Source organism: Ylistrum balloti, unplaced genomic scaffold, assembly GCF_031769215.1.
Source record: "Ylistrum balloti isolate Yb309-2 unplaced genomic scaffold, AGI_CSIRO_Ybal_v1 Utg370162, whole genome shotgun sequence".
Lineage (NCBI taxonomy): Eukaryota > Metazoa > Mollusca > Bivalvia > Pectinida > Pectinidae > Ylistrum > Ylistrum balloti.
In genome coordinates, this window is record NW_026782157.1 from 44,989 (window position 1) to 67,480 (window position 22,492).

The 22,492-nt window shown below is 34.9% G+C and overlaps 1 protein-coding gene across 1 annotated transcript in view; it reads left to right on the forward strand.

Moving 5' to 3' along the window:
- The first annotated feature begins 8,036 nt into the window (after nucleotides 1-8,036).
- The window catches only part of LOC132551000 (atrial natriuretic peptide-converting enzyme-like), a 58,207-nt gene continuing 43,751 nt past the window's right edge, over nucleotides 8,037-22,492 (forward strand). The window contains exons 1-9 of the mRNA XM_060215103.1: nucleotides 8,037-8,428; nucleotides 8,526-8,658; nucleotides 12,423-12,552; nucleotides 13,406-13,575; nucleotides 15,510-15,597; nucleotides 17,096-17,267; nucleotides 17,734-17,918; nucleotides 18,851-18,985; nucleotides 19,198-19,308. Of these exons, the coding sequence (XP_060071086.1) occupies nucleotides 8,037-8,428; nucleotides 8,526-8,658; nucleotides 12,423-12,552; nucleotides 13,406-13,575; nucleotides 15,510-15,597; nucleotides 17,096-17,267; nucleotides 17,734-17,918; nucleotides 18,851-18,985; nucleotides 19,198-19,308 (1,516 nt within the window). The remainder of the gene's footprint in view (nucleotides 8,429-8,525; nucleotides 8,659-12,422; nucleotides 12,553-13,405; nucleotides 13,576-15,509; nucleotides 15,598-17,095; nucleotides 17,268-17,733; nucleotides 17,919-18,850; nucleotides 18,986-19,197; nucleotides 19,309-22,492) is intronic.

Consider the following 22,492-nt stretch of genomic DNA (forward strand, 5'->3'; position numbering starts at 1 on the left):
ATTTTAAATTTGTCTGTAATATCAAAAGAGGTTGACAAATAAACCTTTAATTCAGAAAGTTGATTCAACCCCTAGGAACTTGGAGAAAAGGGAAAATTAGACAGTATTTTGCTTCAAAATGCTACTCCGACTTCATGCCTGGGTAGATTTCAACTAAGTTTGGTCTGAAACATTGTTGCAAGTTGGTTATCATTTCTAAAAATTGAAAGTTGATTTGATCCCCAGAGACTTGGGGGCTGGGCTCCAATTGGGAAAGTAAGTCATTATTTGCTTCCAAAAGCTACTCTTCCTTAATGCTTGAATGGATTTTAAAATGTGTGGTAAAAGCATCATTGTGGGTAAAGAATCATTTCTTATATTCAGAAAGTTGATTTAACCAATAGGGACTTGGGTGCCGATTCGAACTCCACTGTCTCCGCTTTGAGATCATCCACTTTCACCACTTGATGTAATAACGACTCTATCTTAATCAGTCGTTCGCCAATGTCAATGTCTTTGTTCACCGTACCTTTGTTCGTGTATTCATATATTGTCTTTTGGTTCGACTCTGTCCTCAATCTTTTGTCTCCCTGCTTTTCCTCGTTTTTTTTTTTTTTTTTTTTGAGGTTTTTTACTTTGTGTCTCCGGAGTATGCTCAAAACTACGGCGTCCTGTCTACCTCACATAGGTGTGTTAGACTCTTCAAGCGTAGCCATTTTATATGATATATATATGTATATATATGTGGATACAGTGTAAACACAAACAAAGTTCCACACTGGTCACTCCATAGCTTACAACTCGTGCAGGTGCCCGCTAGATATAGGTTTATTTATATTATACTATAACTCAAACTGTATACTGTCTAATGTTGAAATTAATCTTTTTCAACTAAATTCAAATGACTTTTTCGAACACATTTTCTTCTGTTCCCGTTGTAAGTGTACTTTACAGTTTATGTATACCTAAAATGGTGGCAAAGAAATCTCCAAAAAAACTTATTTCGTGAGAAAAATATGCGCCGAAGCAGTCCACGTCTGGTCTTACCGAGTGTTCACTCAGCCTTAACAAAATATAGCAACATAACATATCTTAATAGTCGCTATATAGCGATAGATATTTCTGTTTTTTGTTTTTTGTTGTTTTTTTTTTTTTCATATGGTTGATAAATATTTCTGGGTTTTTTTTTTTTTTTTTTTGTATCTGATTGTTAGTTTTTCTGTTTATTTGGTATATGATTTAAAGGTTTTTTGTTATATGATAAAAAAGTATGATACTATATCTGTTATAAGTAATTAATTGAAAACACGTACTATCTGTAATTGTAAACTTTCTCTATGCTGCTGTTTTCTCCCAGGTCCTACTTTTAATATGTAGTTTTTCAAACTCCCCTGATTTAATCAAATTTATCATATAGGCCATACTGACCTGCCCTCATCATATAAAAATATTAGAACCTCTTGATCTCTCTTTATTTCTGGTCAATTTTGAAAATTTATAACAAAAATAATCTAATCTTGTCTAAATTATATTCTACTACCACACAAAATATTAACATCATCAGATATGAAAACTGACTCACCATGCCATTGATTTGAATTGCTATATTAATAGAATAATATTAGATTATTAGAGGTTGGTGACACTGCATGATATCTTTAAATGTGATACTTAAACTTTTCTTCCAGCCCCAACTATTTCCTGTTCCTTTGATATACTGGATGATGTTTGTGGGTATATAACAAAAACTGGGCCCACCAGTGCCTGGCAGCAAGTTCACAGGAATGGAAGTAACCCAGCTGCAGGTCAGTATAGATTTACTTTATGGCGTTTTTTATTTTAGCTCACCAGGCCTGAACGGTCTTAAGTCTTGGCACTGCGTCTGTTATCTGTCCTGCGTCACCTTTTCACAATAAACAACTTCTTCTCAATAACAGATAGACCCTGGGTACTGGTATTCGGTTTGTTATACATGAAAATTTTGAAACAAAAACTTCTCAGTAACCGAAATCCCTGGATATTTGGCCTGTAGCTTGCTGGGATGAAGGACTACAAAGTTAGTTCAAATGACCCCCTTTCAAGATCACATGGGTCAAATGCATTAACATACTGAAAGAACATGTTTTTCCATGCTCAAAAAGGCCTAGGGTCATGATATTAGGCCAGTAGAATGCTGAGAGGAATCGTTATCATATTGATTCAAATGAAAGACCTTTACCTTCATATAAGGTCACAGGGGTCAAATGTATTGAAATATTGAAGGAACTTCTTCTCAATAACCAAAAGGGTCAGAGTACTTATATTTGGCCTGTAGCTTGCTGGGATGAAGGGATACAAAGTGTGTTCAAATGAATGACCTTAATTGACTTAATCTGAGAAAATGCTTTTTCAAGTTTGAGACAGCTAATTTATATGAATTAACAATATTCATATTCATTTTTGACATGGAATCTTGCCGCAGAATCTTCTTTTTCAAAACTGAGATCCTATGACTTTGTTCACCTTTCTTTTAACAGTTTTGAGGAAATACTGACCCCTGTCTAAAATTGAAATACTAACCTTTTGGCTTTACCGCCTCTGGAAATCCATGCTTCAGTTCATTGAAAAATTGTCTTAGCTGAAAAATGTAAAAACAAGATTCTACTATTTCAATTTTAATCTATATCACAGTTCCTATCTCCTCCGATACAATCAACAAGTACTGGAGTTATACACAAGATAGACCTAACCTACAGAAAAATGTCAGATAAAAATATACACAACGTAGACCATACCTACAGTAACATGTCAGATAAAAAAATACACAACGTAGACCTTACCTACAGAAACAGGTCAGATAAAAATATACACAACGTAGACCTTACCTACAGAAACATGTCAGATAAAAATATACACTTACCTACAGAAACATGTCAGATAAAAATATACACAACTTACCTACAGAAACATGTCAGATAAAAATATACACAACGTAGACCTTACCTACAGAAACATGTCAGATAAAAATATACACAACGTAGACCTTACCTACAGAAACACGTCAGATAAAAATATGCCCAACGTAGACCATACCTAATAAAAATATACACAACATAGACCATACCTACAGAAACATGTCAGATAAAAATATACACAACAAAGACCCTAGCCCTAATCTTTTTGAAAATGTATCTTTTGATATGAAATTCAATAAAAAGAGTTTTGATTATTTCTAATTATTTTCATAATTATGTTAGCTCTCTTCTGGTACTCCAAGATAGATTTGAAAAAAAATGCCTAACAGGTTGCCATCTTGAATTTTTCTATTGACAGTTTTTTTTTTACAAAATACCTGATCAATATTAAAATGCAGTTGGAGGTTTCACTTAGTCCTCATTCGGTTTTCTTTTTAAATTTCATCAGTGAATTTAATAAAGGAAAAAAAATAAAAAGGTGAAAAGGGAACAGACAAGGTATGGTTCAATTTATGAATAAAAATCTAAAAAGAAATGATGATCCAATGGTGGAAATCAGGACTTTTCAAAGAGCTACATCTCAATCCATGTAACATTTTTAATTGATATATACGCATGCACCCCCACCCCCTTTCTCTCGTCCTCCTTATTGACTTTACAAATTAAATTAATTCACTTTTTTTCATACAGGATACTATTTGTATGCAGAGTCCTCCTCTAGGAATGCAATTAACTTGATTTCTCCAAAGAAGGCAGTAAGTGGAGGTTGTGTTTCGTTTTACTACAACATGGAAGAAGGAATCGCTGCAGAACTCCAGGTGTTCATATCCGAAAATGGCGCAGATAGCCTTGTGATGATTGACAATGGTGAAATGATCATGAAAGATCAATGGTTGTTCTCTCGGTTCCCATTGCCAGCTTCAAATAATGACAGAAATGTTAGCATACGATTCCAATTCACAGGGGACAAGATTAAGTTTTTTAATGGTAGCATAGCCATCGATGATGTAATGTACAGTAACGAAACATGTGACCCAGTAGGTGAGTACTTGCTCTTCGTCTTATTGTTTCAAATTACATCTCGGTATCATCTATAGTTTAGCTGTACATATTTCCAACATACTTCCTTTATGATTACCAGTAAGACAACATTTTCATTTTGCTGCTTTTTCTTATGATCGTGACTTTATCTTTATGCTCCAGGGAGCATATAGTTGCAACATTGTCCGTCTGTCCTTTTGTGTCTGGAGCATCATTGTGCCAACGTTAAGCAAGGTTCATGGAACTTGGTGTTAACATTGGTCATGCTACGGTAATGTGCAGTGTATCAAATGTATGGCCCTTTTCTCCTTTATTACAGCGTTATTGCCCTTTCTTAAAATCTTATGTCCATTTAAACTAGGATAATGACACTTGGTATCATACTAAAGTGATGGGCAGTGTACCAAATTATTCAGGACCTGAAATACCTTAATTAATGAATTATTGCCCTTTGTTAACATTTTGTGTCGAAAGCATCAGTTTAAACTTGCTTGCATTTAAGCTAGGATAACGAAACATTGTTAATCATACAAAGATGATGTGCAATGTTACAGACTTTGAGGCCCTGGATCCCTTGTTTGGAGTATAACTTCGTTTGCAATGAAGCTAGGATAATGAAACTTGGTGTATACGTTTATTATAATATGATGATGTGCAGTGTAAACATTTTGAGGCCCTGGATCCCTTAATTACAGTTTTTGCCTTTTGTTGAAAATTTCTCTTCTGCAGCATTACTAAAAATTTTAGTATAATGATATTTATAGTATGCATTGAGCATGCAGTGTACAGTGTACCAAATTCAGTGTCAGAACCTCTTATTTCCAACATTGTTGTCCTTCCTTATTTTTATCCCCAATAAATTCTTTTTAGGAAAACATTCATTAGTTTCACTGATACTCTTGTCAATCTACTTCCTCTCTTTGTAATTATGAGAATATTTCACAACTCACCTTTGATATCATGACTTCTTTTTGAGTTTACTTTAAACTCTTGGGATTTTGACAATATTTCCACTACTCGCCTTTAATATCATGACTTTATTTTGAGTTTACTTTTAACCCTTGTGATTATGACAATATTTTCACTACACACCTTGAGGTTCATGGGTCTGTCTCCAATCTCGGTCAATTTTATACAATATTATAGAGCCTCTTATTAGATTTGATACATATTCACCTAATTTTGTCATAGCATCAAGTTCTACACCTGAAATGTTGCCCAATACGGCAAATTAAAAAATAAATTCTTTAAAATTTGCTCCTCCTAACTAGTTCTGTCCACATTTAGCCAGAAACATATTCATGTGATGGAGAATCAATTTTGTATAAAGGAGGGTCCTGGGGAAGAACCAATATGGGAAATTGTGCAATAAATTTTGTATAAAGAGTGGGTTCGGTCCCTTTTTTTGTTGAAGGGGTTGAACCCAATAAAGGAAAGAGATTAAATTCTTTAAAATCCTACTCCTCTTGCAGCATTGATTGGGTTTTGCACAGATTTATTTTTTGGTGAAAGGAGAATAAAAAGTTTCATATATAATGGATCTCAGCCCTCTGAGACTGGAGAGATTGGGCCTAATAGGGGAAATAAAGCAAATTATTGAAAATTCGACTTCGCCTGTAGGAATGATTGGATTTTGACTAAATTTTTGTCTGAAACATTCGTGGTTGAAAAGGAAGCGATACAGGCCCAGTTGACCTCTTGTTATCCTCAAATGTTCCTGTATGTAACACCTTTATCTTGTAACCACTTTAGCAGCTTCATTCATTAAGGAATTTTTATCCAAATTGCAGAACATTTGTCGTCTTCTTTATTGCTGCCAACTTGATACTGCGAGAGGATTTGTATCCTCTGTGATGCCTTGTTTATTTCAGTTGTATTTTTATTTTCAGTTCGATGTGAAAATTCGAGTTTCCTGTGTAACTCAAGTGACTTCTGTATCCCGTACAACATGGAGAGAGATGGTGTGCGTGACTGCCCAGATGGATCAGATGAAACACCTTTTAGCATTATAGACATGTCTATGCCTAAAGAAAATCGTAAGTTTTCACCAGATTCTGGTAGATGTTCCAAATTAGTTATTTCTAGACATCAGATATTTGTATGTATTATGTGTAGCAGTTGAAATTACAGGTTGCCTCATTAACTTCGTTTGATGGGAATTTTCCTAAAGTCCACTGGTAGAGCGTATTGGTAGAGAATGACGGGTCGATAGGTTGAACCCCAGTGGTGGCAGTGTTTTTCATTACTCCTTTCTTAGACCATATTACCAAAGAGATGATGAATGAAACTATCACCAATAAATCTTATGTCTGTATGATAAAGGGAATATTTTACATGATAATCTATTTCATAATAGATTGATGATGCTTATTTTATTTTGACCTCCAGGGGCCTAAGGAGCAAATTAAGGCCCCATTCATTTGCTGGAATGATATAACTTAAACCAAATATGGTTTGAAGTATCCTTGTAAATGGGAAACAAGTTTTTTATTATAAGTTTTTATATGACACAACAAAAAAAATCAGATACAAGCTCAAACTCATCTACAATGACCAGCATGTGTATCACACATGTGGCTTTCCTTGATGATGACATCACTTAACCACAGAGATGCTCGAGTTTGCTTGCAGTAGCCCAGAAGTACACATGTACAACCAAACCTTGTTACCTTGGACGAACTTCTAGATAATTAAGGGTTCTTCGAGTTAAACCAGTTGGAAATAACGAGGTTCGACTGTATTTTTAAATCTCCTATTGAATTGGAATGACATTTAGATGAAAAATAGATCAAAGTAAGATGGAAGATATGTGTATATATGTTTAACCAAGTTTTTATCATTGCATCCTTTTCTTCTGAAATGAGCAATATTTCTTGGTGAACTTCTTTTTCATAACACAAATTACATAACATCACGATAAAACAATTTTTCCTGATTTGTTTTTGCATTATTGCATATCAAGTGTAACACACTATGAACAATAGACATGGTAGGATGTTTGACATGTAAAAAGTCTATGAAGAAAAATTACAAAAAATTGCCAATGAAATATGTGCTCATAATATTTTTCTTCTGAAATTTAATAACAATAATTTTTCATTATTGAATACATGTCATGTTACCGCACCATGCAATGTAGCGTTCAATAGTTCACGTGATACAAAAAGGCCATTCCAAAATATGTTACATTTTAACTTAATATGGTCTGAAACATCCTTTGAAGAAAAACAAATAGAGTAATACATTTTATTAAATAGTTTGGATTCATTTAACATAGATAAAGCCATTGCAGCCAAACAGTCAGGTGAGTGATTTAAGGTTTTTTCATTTAAAACCAATTTTCATCAGGTAATACTTACCATAACTTTAGTATGCAAATATGGTACCTACATCCATCTTTGTATCCTTTATGGAGCACGACTGAAGGGCAGCCAGGCAGAAAAGGGATGGAAGGATAGGGTGGGACTCCATAAAGTTATGATAAGTATTCTCTCATGAAAATTGGTTTTACATGAAAAGCCTCAATTTCATTTCAGTAATAATTACCAAAACTTTAGAATGTGAATTCGTCTTACCGTAGTAGTGACTAGATGCCAGGCAGCCCATCCAGCACAGCCGTAGTAGGGAGGGACAACAGAGTGTCAGAGAGTTGGAAGGGACCTCCCCGTTTAGGAGTAGGTGTACCCATGTGCTGTCCTCGTCCGAGTATCAGAATGCTCGTAAGCGTACGTAATGACCTGAAACCGAGTGTCCCTGTTTGATGGGTAGCGTAGCCTCTGGGCCATTGTAGGCAAGGAGGAAGCGACGACGAGGTGTGTACTTCACTCCTCCTATGTCCAAAGCCCAAGCCTTCGGATCTGGAAACGTGATGGTCAACTGCATCTCCTGGCAGAGAAGAAGAATGCGAATGGCGAGAGCACACAGGACGTGAGACCTGGTGTCCCCTTGTCTCTCCAGATATGCGACAACTGTAGTGTTGTCTGTAGCCACATCAATCATTTTGGATGGCAGGATCCCACAAAATGACTGCAGAGTCAAGAGAACATCCCTCATCTCGAGCACATGGATACGCTCCAAGAGGTGTTTCCCAGATCATTCCCCCGAGCCCGAAAGGCATGGTCCGGAATTGGAAGACCTCCCCGGAGGAGGACCGCCGTCCACCCGACCCAGCTCTTGATCTGCCGCGGCCAAGAAGCTGAAGGAGTCAGGAACCATTCTTCTTGCCCTCAGAAGGGTTTTTCTTGCCCTCAGGAGGGTTTTTACCCTACCTACCCTTCCCCTTGTTGCCCTTCAAGTGAGGCTGTGCAGAAGACTGAGCAGCTGAAGACTTCGCCCTCTTTTTGCACAAGAAGTGCCGAGGCGACTGAGTCCTCCTTTATATCCTTCTGTACAGAAGGAAGCGCTCCCCCAAACAGGGTAGAGCGCGAGAAGGGGGTATTCAACAATCGGGAGAGGTAGAGTTACTCAACCACCTGGCCAACGCGACATTGTCGAGCAAAGAAACTTGCAAAGCCGCCGATGATCTCAGTTCCGTGTTCTGTTCTGCCTCAGATATCCGACCTTCAGGTCAGGTGTGCGAACAAAGTTCACACGGCGAAGCCTCACTGCAAGGGCGGCACAGGCGACAGGCATCATAGGGTCCTGCTCTCCAAAGAAAAGTGAACATCCATGTGCTGGACCCGACGTAACCCGGCGCTAGCCATACTAGAAACGATGATACAATTGTAAACAAAAACTAACAAAACAAACATGAACGAAACCAAAACCAAGTCGTATAACGATGATATAATTTGGAAGATGGGAAAATAACTTCAAAATGAGTAACAAATAATACTCCTATAATGCATTTATGTACTACGAGAAAGGAACCGAAAGCACTCAGCTAAAACCGGACTCGGCGGCAGCCATAAAGGAAAGAGGAAGGGAGATCACTCTATACTTCTGCCGTGATGGCTCATGGATCGTAGGGAGGGCGGGATTTTTTTAATCTTGTGCTTTTCGGATACCAAGATGGGTGTAGATACCATATTTGCATACTAAAGTTATGGTAATTATTACTGAAATGAAAATAGACCATATAGGCCTGTTGTTCACTCCAATTTTACCTGAGATTTAGATTGAGATTAAATGAAACGAAGACCTCTTTCAATGATTGTTTCATACATTTAATTAACATTCTTTAATAAGATCCTCTATATACACATATTTACGTTATCAAAAAGACCACTGATAACAGAAAGGGTTTGCTGTGGCTAAGCTAAGAAGTCAAAAGCTCTTTGGGCCAGTTTCAAAATTGTGGAAAAGGACATAACAAAAAATAGTAGTAAATGGGTCGTAGAGGTTACAAAAAAAATGAAAACAGGATAATCACACTGCAAGTGACCTGTTAGAAGGTCAAAGAGGTTTCAAGGAAAGAGTGCAAAAAAGGACAGCCCCACAGAAAATGTCTTATAAACGGATCATAGAGGTTTCAAGTAAAGGTTAGGAAAGGATAGCCACACTGAAACTGTTCTGTATAGGGGTTATAGACGTTTCAACAAAAGGCTAGAAAAGGATAGCAACACTGAAAATTTCCTATAAAGGGGTCATAGAGGTGTCAGGAAAGAGTGCAAAAAAGGACAGTCCCACAGAAAATGTCTTGTAAAGTGGTCATAAAGGTTTCAACCAAAAGGTTAGAAAAGAATAGTCACATTGAAAATGTCCTGAAAAACGGTAATAGAGGTTTCATCAAAAGGTAAGAAAAGGATAGCCAAACAGAAAATGTCCCGTAAAGGGGTCATGAATGTTTCAAGAAAAGGTTAGAAAAGAATAGTCACACTGAAAATGTCATGTAAATAAATCATAGAGGTTTCAAGAAAGATTGAGGAAATGACAGCTACAAAGAAAATGTCCTGTGAAGGGGTTATAGAGGTTTCAAGAAAAGGTAACAAAAGGATAGCCACACTGAAAATGTCTTGTAAATGGGTCATAGATTTTTCAACGGCGAGTGAAGATTGGACAACCACAAAGAAAAAGTCTTGTGAAGGGGTAATAGAGGTTTAAAGAAAAAGTTAGAAATGGAAAGCCTCATTGAAAATGTCCTGTAAATGGGTCATAGATATTTCATGAAAATGTTAGAAAAGAATAGCCACACAGGAAATGTCTTGTAAAGGGGTTGATAGAGGTTACAAAAATAGGTTAGACAATTATAGCTACACTGAGAATGTCCTGAAAAAGGGTAATAGATATTTCAACAAAAGGTAAGGAAGTGATATCTACACTGAAAATATCTTGTAAAGGGGTCAAAGAGGTTTCAAGAAAAGCATAGAAAACGATGGCCTTACTGAAAATATCCTATATTGGGGTCAAAGAGTTTTCAAGAAAGAGTGAAAAAAGGACTACTACACAAAGATGTCCTGATAAAGGGTAATAGATGTTTCAACAAAAGGTTACAAAAGGACAGTCACCTAGAAATTGTCTTGCAAGAGGGTTATTGAAGTGTCAAGAAAAATCTTGGAGAAAGGATAACTAGACTGAGAATGTCCTGTAAAGGGATCATGGGGGTTTCAAGAAAATGTTAGAAAAGGAAAGCCACATTGAACTTGTCCTGAAACATAGTAATAGATGTTTCAACAAAAGGTTACAACATGATAGCCACACTGAATATGTCTTGTAAAGGGGTCATGGAGGTTTTAAGAAAAGGATAGAAAAGTTAGCATCACTGAACATATCCTTTTTTGATGGGATCATAGAGGTTTCAAGAAAAGATTGGAAAAATGATATCTACACTGAAAATGTCCTGTAAAGGGGTCATTGAGGTTTCACGAAAAGGTTAGAAAAGGAAAGCCACACTGAAAATATCCCATATTTTTCCTGCAGTAAGTCTGTCCATATATATAAATGTTAAGTTCAATCACAAACGATGCTATTTTGTTGTTCTGTAATAAGCCTACCTACTGACATGTGTAAAACTTATAATGATGCCTTACTTTGTAAGACGTAGTGTGGTGCTTTACTGTGTAGGATGTAGTGTGGTGACTTACTTTGTAAACGTAGTGTGATTTTTTACTTTGTAAGACAAAGTGTGGAGCCTTACTTTGTAAGACAAAATGTGGTGCCTTACTTTGTAAGACGTAGTGAGGTGCTTTACTTTGTAAGACGTAGTGTGTTGTCTTGCTTTACTTTTTCTTACAAAAGAGATTTTTTTGAGAAAAGTGCATTCTTTTCATTTTTTTTTTTTAATCTACTAAGAATGCAATTTCTTTTATGTTTATTTCTTTTCGTTTTCTATTTTCTTTCATTATAAAAACATGCATTTATTTTTCCATTTCCAGTTATATTCACGTGTCTCTTTGAACTGAAAGATGACCCTAATTGTTGGCTCAGAGTTCATCAACAGAGTAACATGGATTATTCGAATTGGAGAAAAAGAAGAGTATGCTAATTAATAGGGCTTGTCTATGATTCAGAGTTTGAAGGTCAAAGGCAAACACATATCAAACCAATGACTTCAAACAAGTGACTTCACTTCTTATAGAAGTGTGACCAAACAGTACTAGAATATGAAAATGACTGTTGATAGGTTTGTGTTTGATAAATCAAACGTCAAGATGATTATCATTTTTTAAAGTGTTTATAGAAATTTGTCAATCAGTCAATCGTGCATCGTAAACAATTTACCTTTTCGACTAAATAACCAAAAGGCTTAAGTTCATGGTAATGGGCCAGTGGCATGCTGTGATGAAGGATTACAAAGTTTTTGTTTTTCAAATGAATGACCTTGACTTTCATTCAAGGTCACACGGGTCAAATGCGTTAAAATATTTAAATATCTTCCTTTTCAATAATCAAATGGCCAGGGATCATGATATTAGGCCAGTAGTATGCTGAGAAGAAGGGCTGTCATATTGGTTTAAGTGAAAGACCTTGGCCTTCATTTAAGGTCATAGAGGTCAAATGTGTTAAATTTTTTTAACAATTTCTTCTGAATAACAAAATGACCCAGGATCATGATATTGGGAGAGTGGCATGATGGGATAAATAGGGTAACATGATTGTTGTAATGAATGACCTTTACCTTTATTCAAATCATTAAAACTTTTGTGAAAAGAAATTACCATGACCCATGTTGAAAGTCACAGTGATATAATTAGTTGAAAAACTTGTAAAAGACTTCTGCTGGTAAACCAAAAGTCTGAAAAGCAGAAATTTTGGTCGAAAAGTGTTTCTAGGTCAAAGCCCAACAATTTGTTATATAGAAATGTTATTTACCTATAATCCAAGTCATAACTGTCACTGTTTTAGCCTTGAGGATTAGAAGCAGCTTGTTGTAGAAGTTACTTAAAAGTAATTAGGTGTGTCCACTTTGAATGCCAATGGTGTACATATCAACATATTGGTGATTTTTACACTGATTCTACAGGCTCATTGGGCCTCTTGTCTGATAATGCAACATTGATTATTTTCTAGGGTTACACACCATCATATCTCACTGGTCCAGAATATGCTGCTCAAGGAGACTGGTACATGATCTTTGAAACAAGCGGTAATGTGCAAGAGAATGACACAGCTGTACTGCGGACAGAGTTAATCCAAATCGGTAAATAATTACGTTCTCTGAAAGTTTTAAAGTTAGAATTAAAAAAAAATGTCTGCTACATTATTGGTTACGATGTCGACGATGATGAAGTTGATGATAATGGTAATGATCACGATGATTGTCTGTCATAAACTTTTATGTATCTTTCAGACATGTTACATTATTCTAGTAGTAGACAATCAATGAAATCTAGCAATAATTTCAAACTGAATGGCCTTGTTGCTGCTAAATAGAAGCAGAGATGTCCTTTATAAACTGAATCTTTATTTTGAGCACACAGGACATGTGAGTTCATGCTATGCAATGTCCGTCATCCAGCATCAACTTTTCCCTTCAAACCACGTCTTCTCAATAACCAAAAGACCCAGATTACTGATTATTGACCTGTTGTATACTTGATTAAAAACTGTTAGTTTGTGCATATGAATGAAACACTTTCAAGATCACAGAGGTCAAATGTATCAAAAGTCAAAATAACCAAAAGGATAGTGATATTGGGCATGAATCATGCTTGGATGAAGGACTACCAGAAGTCTGAGATGCTGATAGCATGCATTGGTGAGGGACTACTATGTCTGTTCAAACAAATGACCTTGACCCACTGTCAAGGTCACAAGGGTGAAACCGAATAAAATCCTTCCCTACTTGAAAGGTCACGGGGTCAAATGTACTAAAAAAATTTCTTCGTTTCATCAAGCATTTACGATCTATGGTCATGTTGTTTGTGTAGAGGCATGTTTAAGGAATATTCTTCCAGTTTGTAAAAAAATGACTTAATGAATCGACATAGTCTTCTGGGTAAGCTGCATAACAGGTAGGCAGTTTCTAGGTCAGTGTTTATTATTTTTTATAGAGAATACAAGTTGTCTGTACTTCTACTACCACATGTACGGTGAAGACATGGGTACATTGGCCATATACACAGAAATGAACATGTATAGGAGTAAGCTGTGGACTGAATCTGGAAACCAGGGTATTCTATGGCATTTTGAAAAAATCACCATTCCAGCAGGCACCCAAAGAGTGAGTTATCTGCCCTGTTTGTCATATCAGTAACATGTTCAAGAGTTACTCTATCAACTATATATCTATTAGTTAAGGTTATAAATGGTTAGTGTCGACCGATAAATGTCCAATCAATAACCGGATAGCATAATCCTTAAATAGTGTTACTGAAAAATAATCCAGGTTTTTTGTAGTTTTATTATTATTATCATTACTGATATAAACTAATAATATTGCATTAGTTGTATTAGAATAGTCTTGCTGTCAGTTGCTTATACTGTGTATGTCAAACTAATGAGTACACTATAACATGACCTCTTAACACTTCTAACTTCCTAACACCATTTACAGAAGTGTAACTTTTACATGAAACCACATAAATTACTATCATGTGTGATGATGAGTTGTTTTTTGTTTTTTCAGTTTGAATTTGAACTGAAAGTAAACAAAAATATTCAATTGAATAACAAAAAAGAAACATTTTATTTGGTGTGTCATGGTCTTTTTATTGGGTGTGTCATGGGCTTTTTATTGGTCTGTGTGTCATTGGCTTTTTATTGGCCTGTGTGTCAAAACAGAATAAAAATTGAAAAACTAAAACAGTGCTTATTGTAAATATTATTAGACCTGAAAATAAAAACATTATCTCCCTGGCATATGGTAGTTAGATAAAGGCAGAGTAAGGTAGTGAAACGAAAACATATCATCGCTGACCTTATATAATGATTTACCTTTGTTTGCATACACTTTCTGACATAACCTACAAGTGGCTTTGCTTTTCAATTGTCAGTCCTTCATTATTTGTATTAAAATCTGAACACTTTCCAACCTTGAATAGCATGATTGGTAAGAAACTATAGTTAAAAGTAAAACAAAAGCCCCCCCCCCCCCCCCCCCCCCAATCCGCCCACCCCACCCAAATTTTTTTTTAAACACAAATAAAACCCATACTCCTGGTCCTCATTAAAAATCGTTACAAGTCATGAACAACTGGGGCTGGAGGGGCGGGACCCAAAAGGGGACATTTTGCAAATTCTTTAAAATCCTACACTTCCTGCAGACATTAATGGAAATTTTTCAAATTTGGTCTGAAGCATTCTTGGGTGGAGGAGAATCAATAGTGTGAAGACGTTAGGGGAGTTAGGGGCAGGACCCACTAGGGGAAACAAAGCAAATTATTTCAAATCCTGCTTTTCCTGTAGGAGTGATCTGGTTTTGCCCACATTTTGTATGAAGCATACTTGGGTGAAGGGGAATCAATTTTGTATAAACGTTTGGTCTCGGTCCCCTTAGGTGGGAGTGGTGTGGCACAATACTGGAAATAGGGCAAATTCTGTAAAGTCCTATCTCTCCTGTAGGAATGATTTGGTCTGAAGTTTGAAACATTTTAGTAATCACCCTAACAACAAAGGGTTACGGTTCAAAATAGATATGTATTGTATGCTTGGATATTTAGAATTCCTTTTCTTTAAGTCTTAAGAAAGCAATTTCAGCCAAGCAAAGCCAGGTGAGCAATACAGGTCCTACCAAATTGCATTTCATGGACAATTGATGAATGTAGCTCAGTAAATTTACTTATACTGATTTTAACAGTTTAAGAATTAAAAGTTCCATGGTACACACAAAATCAATTAAAATAGATAGTCATGGAAATTGAATATTTTGAAGTATCACATCAAATAATGAATGGCAATTTCATGTTACATCATAATTCAATCTCCATAACACACCAGTAACATGTAAAGAAACTGTCTTGTTGTGGCATCAATGGTCCTTATGAATGACAGAGGTTTTGCATAGACATTGTAGTCAATTATAACAATCATAGCTGCTAAAGCAAGACAGTTCCCCATCAAATTAACTGTTTTGTAAAATAATACCAAACATAGGTGTGTGGTGTCATTACTTTTGTCGCACGTTTTACATTTTTGTAATGTTTCTATTTGTGATAGATTATTATAGAGGGTACGGATGGGATTGGTGTTACCGGTGACATGGCTCTTGATTATATTGTTTTGTTGGACAAAGAGTGCCCACAAGGTAAGTAAATGATAAGTAACAGTGTTGCCAACTCACTTCATTTTGTCGTTTTGCTCTAAATTTGCCTATTTTTATACTTATTGCTTTGTCATTAGTTTGGATTCACGAATTTATTGTGCTAATTTATCAAATGGTGATAATGCAATTAATTTTAATTGTGTCAAATTAAGTGTGTTTACTTAAGTATGACCTATTTAAATCCAGTAAAAAAATTAAATAACTTGATAATTCTTTACTTTCAAGCAGTATTTATCCAATTTAAAATATCTATATCTAAATACACAAACACATGAAAACTCTACAGTATAATTGATGTTAAAGTTTTTTTACCTTTTGACCGTATAAAACACTGTCACCAGCCTAAAAAATAAGCCTTTGCTGAAAATAACCTTGTAGTTTCTTACATAAATAAACATTCTATTAAAGAAGTTAAACTGTGTCATATGTGACCTAGATATTTGCAATTACCTGTTGTCTGTCATTATGTGTAATAAAGAAGTATTCTGAAAAGTCCAAGGGACAGGGTCAAACACAGTCAAATATGAATAAAAAAATCGAAAAATCCTTAATTAATTAATGATTTTACTTTGACCCACTCCAGTTTAACCTTGACGCGGAGCCTGAGAAATGTGATTCATAGGAGTGAAAACGGCTAAAATTTCAACATTCAAGGAAGGGTGAATATCTTATGGGTGGAATGTTCTTAAGGTCCAAAAGTGTTTAAATTTTGTTGCAATTTCTTCAATTGGAATAACTCTATTTAATGAGGAGAGGGAACATTGTAGTCATATACTGGAATGATAATTTACTTCTACGTTTTTATTTCTTTTCATTCTAAATAACTTAAATTTAGTTAAAATTGGTAGTTAGACCCTATTTCTAAAAGAGGTCAAATAAGCTCTAACTTGACAATTTTCTTCTTTCATTCCACTTTTGCTTAAGTTAAATACTAGTCATTTGTTGATTGGAGTATATCAGATAGAGCATTTGTGTTGTTTTACTCCGCCCAACGCAAATGGGTTCCGTCCGTCCATTCATCCATCAATTCGTCTGTCCTAATTCTGCTTTCTGCATGATATCTTATAAAGGACTGGTTGGATTTTGATAAAATATGCTTGGTACACTTGTTACCTAATTCTTTGCTCAAGATTGATTAACAGCGAAATAAGCACTTATTTCATAAGACTGCTGTGACTTGATCTGCCGATTTCTTTAATCACTCTCGATTGCTGCTTTCCGTATTATATCTTTGGAAGGACTGGTAGGATTTTGATGAAACTTGGTTGGTACACTTGTTATCTTAATCCTTTGCCCAAGTTTGATTAACGGCGAAATCAGCGTATAATTAATGAGGATGCTGTGACCTGATTGACTGATATCTCGTCTAGTTTTCCATGTTGCTCATTTTAAATGTATATATTTTACAAATGAACATGGGCGGGGGATCTTGATGACTATATCCTTGTTAGCACAAGAATTTGTTTGACTTGTTTGCTAGATGACAGTCGGTCAACAGCTCAAGACTATAATATTCGCCTAATTGGTGGAGACAAGGCAAGTTTTGGACGAGTAGAAATAGCTCCATCTAATGACTTTGCATTCCAAGCATTATGCACCTCTAATTGGGCAGAGAATAACTCTGAAGTGCTTTGTCGACAACTTGGATTCGGGTAAGAAACATTCACTTTGTATAGGCCCCTGTTGACATTGTTGAAATTTAAATCCGATGGATTAATTTTATAGTTTTCTATGGTTGATATCTTTTGTTTCATTGTGCTACCATATTTGATTCATTCATCTTAATAAATCATCATCCCCTTGCAGTGACTGTAGAGGGGGGTGTAGTGTTTCAGATGTTCACTTTTTGTCAGCAATCTAGCAACTTCATTTCTCCATCGATTTTATTCTAGTTTAACATAATGATCAGGTATCATAATACCTTGAACAATTTTGTGTTTCAGCATTCCATGGTCAACGTTAATGTCATCGTTACTATTTATAGAAAATCCTACATGCAACACAAATTCACTATAAACGTGAGGGAGAGGATTTGTATCGTTTCCGTTGCCCTGTCTTAATTACTTCAATATGAAAGTAGGGTATTTATTAATGTAATGATTTTAATTTATGTTGTAGCCCCGATAACATCTACACCCGTACCTATTTAGAGGGAGAGTATGCTAGCATAAGGACGTGGAAATTCCCTTTGGCGGACATCGCATTTTACTGCAATGGTTCAGAGAAATTATTGTCAGAGTGTAGAACAGAGAAGGATAAATGTACTGCTAAAAACCAGGTTGCAGTAGCCTGTTCAGATAATGGTAAAGCTTTAAATTATTTATGTAACCCAGATAAAATACTAACTGCAATATACCACTAGAGAGAACTCGATTGGTTGAGCGTCAGACTAGTAAACCAGGGTTTAAAACTGTAACATTTCTTCGATATTAACAGTATGTCACACTTGGTCAGATTTGTCACAATAAAATAGATTTTCTTCAAAAGTAAAAATTCACCTAAATGCCCATATAAACAAAATGTATAACTCTCAATTTTTCATTGTTTTTGGGCCTCAACTGAAAAGCTCAATGACCTAATGTGTTATTAAACTTCCTTTTCTCCAGGAAAACTTCATAAGTCATCATTTTAAAGTGTGTTTCATGGTACTGAAGAGTAAGCATAATTTACAGCATGTATTCTTACTTCAATTACATACTATTCTATGTGACAGCCTGGTTCACTGGAGAGTATATACTAGTTCTATGTGATGGTCTGTTTCACTGAAAATTATATACCATTTCTATGTGACAGCCAGTTTCACTAGAGAGTATATACTATTTCTATGTGACAGCCTGTTTCACTGGAGAGTGTATACTATCTTTTACGCGACAGCCTGTTTCGCTGGAGAGTGTATACTTTTTTCTATGTGACAGCCTTTTTCGCTGGAGAGTGTATACTTTTTCTATGTGACAGCCTGTTTCAATGGAGAGTATATACTATCTCTATATGAGAGTATGTTTCACTGGTGAGTATATATTTTTCTTATGCGACAGCCTGTTTCACTGAAGAGTATATATTATTTCTATGTAACTGCCTGTTTCACTGGAGAGAATATAGTATTTTAATGTAATGGCCTGTTTCACTTGAGAGAATATACTATTTCTATGTGACAGCCTGTTGCACTGGAGAGTATATACTATTTCTATGTGACAGTCTGTCTTGCTAGAGAGTAGATACTTTTTCTATGTGACAGCCTGTTTCGCTGGAGAGATTGCCTGTATTTCCCCAAGAATTGACCATGTACCTGCTAATGCCACCTGTGTCAAAGAGGAGAAATGGTGTGATGGCAAAGTAGACTGTCCCAAAGCTGAAGACGAACATTATTGTGGTAATTATATTGTAATATCCCATGATATAATGGGACAGTTATGTTGTCATTTCTTCTGATATACTGGAACAGAAAAACTCAAAATAAATAATGACAGAAAAGTATATAATCCTGTATATATTTAATGTTTTCCATGTTTCAAGCATTATTTAAAAAGTGTATTTTGAAGAATCTAAATAGTACAAACATGTAAAGAATGCTTTTCATTTTAGGTAACTGCAGCAATGATCACTACGAGTGTGACAACCATAAATGTGTGTCCTTGTCAGAGCGTTGTGATGGTAAGAATGATTGTGGAGACTGGTCGGACGAGCACTTCTGTGGTGAGTATTTATTTTATTGAAAGACTTCCTCACACTGATATTCTAAAATATTTTCTTATGTAAATACACCACTTTAAAATCAATAATTTTCATAGAAGATTCTTTTCAATTAAATTAATACTGTTAATTCATGAATGTAAAGGTCAACAGTTTTAAGGTCATAAAGAGGACCACCGTCGTGAGCCATGCACTCTCTGTAAACTTTTCCTTTAAAACGATATTCCTGCTTAATGCCTTGGTAGATTTCAATCAAATTTTGTCTACTTTTAGACTACTTTTACTACTTTTATTTAATGCTTGAATAGATAATATTTTAAATTTGTCTGTAATATCAAAAGAGGTTGACAAATAAACCTTTAATTCAGAAAGTTGATTCAACCCCTAGGAACTTGGAGAAAAGGGAAAATTAGACAGTATTTTGCTTCAAAATGCTACTCCGACTTCATGCCTGGGTAGATTTCAACTAAGTTTGGTCTGAAACATTGTTGCAAGTTGGTTATCATTTCTAAAAATTGAAAGTTGATTTGATCCCCAGAGACTTGGGGGCTGGGCTCCAATTGGGAAAGTAAGTCATTATTTGCTTCCAAAAGCTACTCTTCCTTAATGCTTGAATGGATTTTAAAATGTGTGGTAAAAGCATCATTGTGGGTAAAGAATCATTTCTTATATTCAGAAAGTTGATTTAACCAATAGGGACTTGGGTGGGGCATCAAAGGATAAGTTGGACAATATTTTGCTCCAAAACACTACTCCCTTTTTTTCTTGTTGTTACATATTGCAAACATGTATTGACACATCCTTACACACTCACACAAACAAAGATACATATTTACATCAATATATAGATACAAACATGGATGCATGCATGCAGCCTCATATACATGCATGCAAACACGCATACATATGCACGCACATACACATGTATGCATACGTACATACATGTACATACTCATATGCCTACTTACACACATAGATACCCACACTCACTTATACATACATATACTAAAACACACGTACATATGTATACAATTAAATGTAGAACACGTATCCCTATTTATTGAGAGTATATGCTGGTAAGTTCAAACTCTTCGCACTTTACTGATAGGATACTTATAAACATATACCTATTTATAAGTTATAATTGATAATAAAACATAAGTAGAATGATTGTTTTCGCATATAAATGTAATGATACCTTGTTCCACTGCCTATATTTTGGCTAGAATTTTATTCATTTTTTGTCTAATAAAAAAACGATATGTTGAGGTTTCACAGGATATTTATCCGATGGGCAGTCACTGTTTTCATCTTGACTCATAGAGGATATGCTGCAATATTATTGGCTTTATACTTTCTACGTTTTTTACGTGATAAATATACCTGACCATAGTGCCCATATCTCAGTTTCATTTTTCCCTTTGGCTATCACCTTGTCAGTTTCATACATATTAGATAAGTATTTTTTGAACTCAGTCAAACTTGGATTTCTTTTCTGTCTAGAGCTATAGTAGATACAAAAATTAGCATGAATCATAATAGTGTTCGCTGGAATAGACTTTTGAAAGACAGATGTTTTACCAAATAAAATAATATTCTTTTTTTTTTATTTCAAAAGATTGGTTGGTTTTTAAGTGTATCCATCTGCATATGTCCAGCCAGAAGTTTAGTGTTATTTGACAATCATAGAAAAGGGTGTTCAATGGTTTCTTTGGTTTCTGTACACAGATTACATAAATCGCATTGTCTATTTCCAATTATTTTTAGAAAGTGATTAAGAGGAAGTATTCTACAAATAAGTCTAAAAATAAACAATGAAATACTGCTGTCTTTTGTAATTTTGAAAGGGAGAGCAAATTTGTTTTCCTCTTCATATTTGAACAGGACTGGTTAATAGATATCCAATTGTCTATTCCAAGTAAAGTAACTCTCGTTGTTCCCCATTTCAGTTTCCATCTATGATGGTATACATCAGCACTAAACTTTTTACTCCCTATCCAAATAGCATTTCTTTTTACTGTATTTACGTTCAGCCCAGATATTTTAATATATTTGTCTAACATGTTTATAGCCTCTATGAATGAAGATTTTGAGCCATTTAAAATGAAAGAAGTGTCATCAGCAAACTGTGATAGCCTGTGTTCGTTATCATTTACTTGTATTCCTTTTTATTATTATTTTTAACCATAATAGTTAGTATTTCAACTACTAAAAGAAATAAATAGGTTGAAACATGATCCCCTTGTCTACAACCCCTTTTTATGTCAACAAATCTAAATAAAAAGCCATTCTGTATGATAGCAGAAGAAGTATTTGTATTAAAAACTTTAATCAATTTACTTATGCTAGTTCCAAACTTGAAAAAAACATAATACTTTATTAAGATAGGACACGGAATCAAATGCTTTTTCAAAATCGATAAAAATAAGTTGTCCAGGAATGTTATATTGTTCTGTATAGTTCATTACGTCATAAATTAACCTTGTATGTATCACCAATGTATCTTCCACTTACAAATCCTGTTTGTGTTGTAGAAATTATAGAATCAAGCACAGATTTTAATCTATTTACTATACATGCAGGGGATCATTTGTAATTTATGTTAAGAAGGGTGATAGGTCTCCAGATTTTTTAATATTGTCTTGGTTTATTACCTTTGGGAAGACATATTATGATGCCCTGTTTTTGTGTAACAGATAATTGATCATTTCTATATTCTTCATTAAGAGATCTTATGATAAAATGTTTTAGGTCTTGTCATTATTTTTTAAATTCAGAAGTATACCCATCTGATCCTGGTGATTCATTATTTTTCATATCTTTTAGAGCAAAAAACACTTCATTTTCTTTCAAATCTCCTTCAATGTTATTTGTTTGATAGTCACTAAGTATGTTAAGTTCATAATCTTTAAGAAATTCTTCCAGGTCTACATCCTCAATATTTTCAGAGTGTTTTGAGTATAGATCTTTATAAAATAATTCAATTTCCTTCAACATTTCGTCCTGACTAGTGATAAGTTCCCCATTTTTTTTTTCAAGGTGCACTAAACGTTATCAAATTGTGATAAAATATAAATACTTCATATGGAAATATTCAGTAGCTGCATCTCGATCAATTCACCATGATCTACTCTAATGGTTGATGATGTTATGTTGGTAGTGTGGCCCGTTGCTCTATATGTGTTAC